This window comes from Microtus ochrogaster, chromosome 5, assembly GCF_000317375.1.
Source record: "Microtus ochrogaster isolate Prairie Vole_2 chromosome 5, MicOch1.0, whole genome shotgun sequence".
Classification (NCBI taxonomy): Eukaryota; Metazoa; Chordata; class Mammalia; order Rodentia; family Cricetidae; genus Microtus; species Microtus ochrogaster.
The window spans coordinates 74,158,620-74,166,252 of NC_022012.1; the positions used below are offsets into that span (position 1 = coordinate 74,158,620).

At 47.0% G+C, this 7,633-nt stretch overlaps 1 protein-coding gene across 1 annotated transcript in view; it reads right to left on the reverse strand.

The window, feature by feature from the left end:
* Positions 1-3,177: 3,177 nt before the first annotated feature.
* Spg21 (SPG21, maspardin) overlaps positions 3,178-7,633 on the reverse strand; it is a 33,863-nt gene continuing 29,407 nt past the window's right edge. The window contains exons 8-9 of the mRNA XM_005347758.3: positions 5,842-5,982; positions 3,178-3,815 (exon numbers count right to left, since the gene is read on the reverse strand). Of these exons, the coding sequence (XP_005347815.1) occupies positions 3,699-3,815; positions 5,842-5,982 (258 nt within the window). The 3' untranslated portion in view covers positions 3,178-3,698. The remainder of the gene's footprint in view (positions 3,816-5,841; positions 5,983-7,633) is intronic.

Below are 7,633 nucleotides of genomic sequence, written 5' to 3' on the forward strand. Positions count from 1 at the left end.
TAAGCAAGAATAAAAATCTTTGTGTATTTATTTGGGAGGTGGGCCCCCAAAGGATAAACACACACACACACAAAGCCAAAAAACCAACTACACTTTAGTGGCATTCTTAGAAAGTGGCTTTCTCATAAGGAAGTGTTGGGGTTATCAGTCTGTTACAGTGTTCTATTTCCAGCTGGATATGGTAATGTAATCTTCCTGAAGCTCTAGCTGTGATTAGTGAGTCTGGACACAGTCCATACGGTATCAGGTTTGAATGGGCTTGCTGTGTACAAGGAGTGGGTTCACTGAGGCAGCTCAGGCAGGTGTGGTGTAGGGAATGTGGGGGGTGCACTCTGATTTTTCCTACAATAGTAGTGGTGGGCTCTGCGGAGCGATGGGGATCTCCTAGGCTCGAGCCTGTTCCAGAGGTGGCCAAGGGTACATGTCCACTGAATTGGCTACTGGTTTGGGGACAGATACTTCACAAGGAGAGAAAGACAGGGGTAAGAAAATCAGCTCCACCTCCATAGGTGGGACCTCAGCTCCATGGCAATGTACACCCAGGATAGGGGGGCAGGACGGGAATGGAGCAAGGCATTTACGGCCAAGGGAGGGAGTTTCTCTCTAGACCTTGTTAGGCGATAGGCTTTGGAGGTAGGATTACAGCCAGAGCCAGAGAGGCATTCCCAGCACTCTGTAAGTGGGGATCCATGGAAACTGAGTTCCTTCTCTGAACTGCTGGCAGTAGGCACCATGGGTGGGAGAACCACAGGTGAACCACAGTCACCTTCCCAGTCTCAGAATCCCTGGTTCTGTGGCCAGCACCCTCCACACCCCTCTGCATCACACCACCAGCTTCCCGACACACGACATTCTCAGTGTGCATTGATTACTTAAAGTCAAACCTGGCTTGTGAGGTTGCCATATCCTAAGCCTACTACACGCTGTGGAAAATGCATGTATTTCTGACCTCCAGTGCAGTCCAAATTCAGGAAGTACAGTTCCTTTCCAAGATGGCCCCCGCACCCTGGGGGTGGGGCACTGGGAGCTGAGTGTCACTCACCTCCGCACACAGCTGTAAACCTGCTGCTCTGGAGCGGTCATCTTGCTGGTCAAGAGCCTTGGCTTTTATTGATATGAGAAAGGGTCTCATGAGTCTGGACTCAGTGTGGACTAGGCTGGCCTCGGAGTCAGAGATCTGCCTGCTTCTGCTGTGCTCAAGATTACAGGTGTGTGCCAACCTTTTCTTTTCAGTGTGCACTGGTGTTTGCCTGCGTGCATGCCTGTGTGAAGGTGCCAGATCCCCTGGAACTGGAGTTATAGACAGTATGAGTTGCATCCAGGTCCTTTGGGAGAGCAGCCAGTGCTCGGCTAACCGCTGAACCAGCTCTCCAGTCCAGCAGCTTATATTTTTACATTTATTATGTGTGTGAGTGTGGGCATGCACTGTAGCGAGCTGCGTGGTGTCACACCTGATGGAGATGTATAATCAACTCCTGAGATGGCTAAGGCCTGACCTATGCTATGATCACACAATGATTATCAGCTGCCTGCATATGCGTGAAGCTATGGGCAGTGCCACCTGGAAGTTCGGGGTTGGCAGCCCATGCCTACTTAAGGGCTGGGAGAGGTTTGCCCAGAGAGGGGAAGAGAGAGAGAAAGGAGAGAGAGAGGAGAGGGGAGAGGGAGAGAGAAAGGGAATAAAGTCCTGGAATAAACTGCAGTAAGAAGAGCTCTGGTGGTCGCGTCTTCCTTGCGGGTCAAGGTGGGGCGTGACAATGCACACGTGAAGGCACACCTGTGGAAGGCTGAGGACAACTTGTAGGCATTGCTTCTCTTCTTCCATGGTGGGTTCCAGGGACTGGAGTTGGTCATCAGGCTGTGACCAGGGCTTCTGCCTGCTGAACCATCTTGCTGGCCCAAGATCTTTGTTTTTTATGATTAAAGTGTTAATTCCTTCTAGTTTTGCATAGATAAACTTAGATAACTTCCCACAACTTATTTTTTTTCCAAAATGTTAATTATAGCTTTCTAATATGTGATTGGAACACAATCTTTTGTTTTGTTTTGTTTTGTTTTTTCGAGACAGGGTTTCTCTGGCTTTGGAGCCTGTCCTGGAACTAGCTCTGTAGACCAGGCTGACCTTGAACTCACAGAGATCCGCCTGCCTCTGCCTCCCGAGTGCTGGGATTAAAGGCGTGTGCCACCATCACCTGGCTAGAACATAATCTTATATACAGACATTTCAACCTGTATAATCAAAAAAACCCTTCATGTGACTCATGTGTATATGCATATATATGTGTACATGTGTTTGCATACAGTGTGGGGGGCAGAGGCCAGAGGATGCCCTGCACTCAGTGTTGACGTTATAGGCCTATGTGGACACTTGTGACATTGTAATGGGCACTCGGGGACCTGTTTATACAGCAAGCACTTTTACTCACTGAACCATCTTCCAAGCCTCTCAAATAGTATTTATTTTTTATTTTTTATTTATTTATTTATTTATTTATTTATTTATTTATTTATTTATTTATTATGTGCTGGGTGTTTGGCCTGTATGCATGTCCGTGTGAGTCAGATGTCCGGAACTGGAGTTATAGTCAGTTGTGAGCTGCCATGTAGATGGGGAATTGAACCTGGGTCCTCTGGAAGAGCAGCAAGTGCTCTTAACTACTGAGCCATCTCTCCAGCCCAAGGTTGAAAATTTTTTAAACTGAATCAACAGATGGGAACATTTTATTAAACTATTTCTTCCCTATGTATTAAAAACATGTTGGGGCTGGAGAGATGGCTCAAGAGGTTAAGAGCACTGGCTGCTCTTCCAGAGGTCCTGAGTTCAATTCCCAGAAACCACATGGTGGCTCACAACCATCTGTAACGAGGTCTGGTGCCCTTTCCTGGCGGGCAGGCACACATGCAGACAGAACATTGTATACATAATAAATAAATAATAAAAAAAAACAGCACTTGGGGGATGGAGGCCTAGCCTAAATTAGACCCTATCTCTTTTCTAAAAACTCCATTAGTGAGGAAGATGGAGAGAAACGCATGTGGCATACAGTGGGAGACGCGGTAACAGCACCTCTGACTGCGCCATCAGCCATCAGTGCCAGCAGGATGGAGCAGTTTCCCCAAAGTCACATGGCACTGGCCAGCAGCCAGCTGTGCAAGCAACAGTAACCACAAGAGCCATTCACTGAAATTCAGTTTTTATTCCAAATGACTGTAATGTCTAGAAATACAGCCGCTAATACTCAAAATGGTGTGCTCAGTTGGAAACAAAAATAGTGGTTTTGGAGGGAGTGGCCAGCAGGCTGCTGGCCTTGGCACCTGGTTATCCCAGGAAAGCATAAAATAGGTGGTGTTCCTCTTCCAGTCTGGAGGTGCAGCCTTTACAGTGAGGAACACAGAAAGTGGGAAAAAACGGAAGAAAAAACATCACATGATCCCAAGCCTTTGAAATGAACACACAACAGGGGAGAAAGCTTTTGGTAGTAAAATTTTCACAATTCTTAAAATGGGAGTCTTCAAAAGTTCTTAAAATTCAAAAGTTTAAAAAAAAAATGAAACAATCCTGGAGAGGGGACAGTCACACTGGCTTAGAAGAGCTGACGCATGTCGTGAAAATGACCATCAGTCCTCCTTCTGAAACAGTAAGGCCCAGTGTGCCTGATGAACCTGAACTGATTGTACTCGGCGTGTTGCGAGCCCGCCTACGGCTCCTCCTGGCTGAGGCCGAGGCGGCTTTTCTGCACCTCTAGCTCCTCTGCACTGACCACTGATGGGTCGATGGCGGCATATTTGGTTCCATGGAACTGCAGCAAATGTATCTGGGAAAGTGCAGAACAACTTGGGTTATTATTAGTGTTGTTTATGGTGCTGACACGAAGGGGGCTTCAGGGTGCTAGGCAAAGTGCTCCACCACCAGGACACCCCATCTCAGTCCCGAACCTTCTTGGTGAGTGTATGTGGAGGCCAGAGGTCAACATCAGTGCCGCTCTTCAGAACTCTAAAATATTACACTCTCCTTATTTCATGTGTGTGTGTGTGTGTGTGTGTGTCAGGCTTGGTGGCAGGTCTTTCACTTGTCCTCTCGTCTTTTGAGACAGTCTCTCAAAGGCTTCAAGTCTGACAAATAGGCAAGGCTGACTTGCCAGCAAACCCCGGGGGCTCCTGTCTGTGCCCCCAGATGCTGTGCCACCATACCCAACTTTTTAAAAACTTGTATTATGGGGACGGAACTCGGGTCGTCATCCTTGCATGGCAAACACTTTACCAACCGAGCCATCATCTCTCCAAGCCCAGCACCTTCATTTCTCAGTGACTATATTACAGAAGGCGCAGCACGTTATTAACAAGCGTGGTGAGAAAACATAAAAATTTCCTAGAATTACACACCAGTACAGGGAACTAGAGAAAAGCTGGAAAACAAGAATATGGGTTTCACTATGTCACTGAGACCGGCCTTGAACTTACACCCCCCCCGCCCCCCCGTTGGCCTCAAAGTTCTATGGTTACAACTATGCACCACTGTGCCTGACCAGAGAAATGGTGGGACCTTTGGCATCAAATTATTTTGTTCTTTCAAAGCCAGCTTCTCTATGTTCCTGACAACTTTTCATGGACATCCTCACCCCCACGGCCCCCATGTATAGAGTATATATGTACTTTGCATTTGTGGGCACATGTGGGGCTTTCTGTAGAGGATCAAGGTCAATCACTTTCCATCTGACTCACTGAGGAAGGTGGTCGCAATCAAATCCAGAGCTCTCTAATATGGTCTGTCTTTTTAATGTGTACAGGTGATTTGCCTGCATGCATGTCTAAGCGTTGTATTCATGCAGCACCCATGGAGACCAGAAGAAGTGGATCCCCTGGACCTGGAGTTTCAGTTGTCAGCTGCCACTAGGAGCTGGGAGTAGAACTGGGGTCCTCTGGAAGAACTGCTGAGCCATCTCTCCAGCACCCTGGTATGGCTAGTCCCCAGCTTGCTTTGGGGAATCCCCAGATGCTACCTTCCCAGGCTTGAAGTCCAGGTAGGCAACCATGTGCACCAGTCATTTATGTGAGTTCTGGAGAGTCTGAACTAAAGTCCTCACGCCTGAATGCCAAATGCTTTAACAGAGCCACCTTGCTAGCCCTTCATAAACATCTTTTCTTTTTAAAAATTATATGAGTACTCTACTCACATGTGTGTATATATGCCACATGTACGCCTGATGCCCGTGGAGGCTGAGGAGGGTGTTAGATCTCTTGAACTGGAGTTAGAGATGGCTGTGAGCTACACTGTGGGTGCTGGGAATCAAACTCAGATCATGTGCAAGAGCAGCAAGTGCTCTTAACCACTGAGCCATCTCCTCAGCCCTTCTTAGACATGCTGCTCCACCAGCAGATGCCTGTCCCGCCTTCCGCAGTGGTGGGAGGTCCTTCCAGTCTTTCCTTCTGTGGTCCGTGGCATGATGAGCATCCCCGGGCACCACTATTCTCTGTTTAGGATCACCTCCTTAGGATCTACTTCCATGAGTGCACGGGAGCACTAAAGACAGGACTTGCTATGGAAGGCACCTGATGCTTCTTGCCAAATCATCAAGGCAGTCACTTGTCACCCTATTCTATAATCTCTTGAGAGAATGGAGTGTGTTTCTATTTTTGCCAATAGTGCATAATTAGATCACCTCATTTTCTGAGACTGCTGACTGTTCCCATTCAGATGGTGTCTTGCTATAGCTGAATTCCCTGTCTCCAGGAAGCAAGGTCACAGTGCGGGAATGCAGGCTGCTCATCCTGAAAAGGGCTGCCGAGGGAGAGTTGCCTTGGGGGTCTCTACAAGTGCTGTGGATCTCAGGCTGGCCTTACCTGCACATAAAGATTGACCTCTGCACTCCTGCACAGGTAGGGGAAATTGCCTCCCGTCTTGAGGTGAGCCCTCCGGGCATTAGGGTACAGTTTGTACATCTCTTCCTTGGCTTCTGTTGACAGCGCACTCTGGTCAAACACCTTTGAAAGCACACAAGGTGAAACCTCATGGTATTTTTAGCACAGGACAAAAGTATCCCATTCCTGAGTGCCAGAGCAGCCAGCGCCCACCTCCTGGTGCTGCGCCTGGTCTCATTCAACTCTAACCCAATGGGTGGGAATATAGCTGTGTGGTAGAACGCTTGCCTAGGGTGTTCTAGGCCCCATCCCCATGGAAGAAAATCCTAATTTTAACCACAGCTATAGATTTCGCTGCCAAATGTCTGTTGCATCTCTCACCTGTAGCTAATTAACAAAATATTAATAGTGAGTAATCACTGGAAATGTTAATTTCAAAAAAGATGAAATCTTGGGACTGGAGAGATGGCTCAGTGGTTAAGAGCCCTGGCTTCTCCTCCAGAGGACCCTGGTTAGGTTCCAAGCACCCACATGGCAGCTCACAACTCTCTGTAACTCCGGGGATGCAACACTTGTGGCCTCCATGGGCACTGCATGACATAGTGCACTCACATACACGCAGGCAAACACCCATACACACAAAGCAAAATAATCATTTATTTATTTAGGCAGGGTCTCTCTATGTAGCTCTGGCTGTCCTGAAACTAGCTCTGTAAACCAGGCTGGCCTCAAACTCAGAGTTCCGCCTGTCTTTGCTTCCCGAGTGGTGGTATGAAAGGCATGTACCACCATTACCTGGCTAAAATAATCTTTTTTAAAAATTAGAGATTAAAGGCAAGAAGTTCAGACTTTCTGGGAACAGTGGCTCTGGCAGCTGAGCACATGTGGTTTTTAATATATTTCAGATGCTTTCAATATAAGCATGCATATAAGATATCTTTGAAAATATTTTAAAGGATATATAAATTTTGTGTGTATACGCATGCATGTTCATAGTATGTGGGGGCCAGAGGTCAACCTCACGTGTCATTTTCAAGAATTCGTGTTTTAAGACAGAGTCTCTCAATGGCCTGAAACTTTCTAAGAGGCTAGACTGGCAGTCAGCAAACAGGACCCTGCCTGTTAGCACCTCCCCAATGCTGGTATTACAAGCATGTGCCATGGGACTGGAGAGACGGTTGGGGCATTAAAGGCTAGGCTCCTAACCAAAATGTCAGAATGTTCGGTAAAAGAACCAGAACCCCTGCGAACTAGTAGAAATATAAAACGATACAGCCATCAGAAGACATTATGTCAGTTCCTCAAAAAGTTTAAAGCAAAACTCCATGTGTGCCACTATGTGTGTGCATACTTGAGAAGCCAGAAGATGGCACCGGGTCTCTTGGAACTGAAGTTATGCATGGTTGAAGAAACCATTTAGGAGCTGGGAACAGAACCTGGGTTCTCTACAAGAGCTCTCTCTGCAGCCCCAAATTACAAGATTTGAAAGCAAGGACCAAGATCCTTTTATACCCATGTTAATAGACATGTAACAGTCGACATCACAAACAACCAGCATGTCATCAACAAGATGTAAAGTTTATGTTACAGAGTATCATTCAGCCTTAAAGGAATGACACTCAGATAAAGGAATGACATTCAGATACATTGTGGGGCTAGTGAATCTTTCTTCTTTTTTTTTTTTTTTGGTTTTTCGAGACAGAGTTTCTCTGTGGTTTTGGAGCCTGTCCTGGAACTAGCTCTTGTAGACCAGGCTGGTCTCAAACTCACAGAG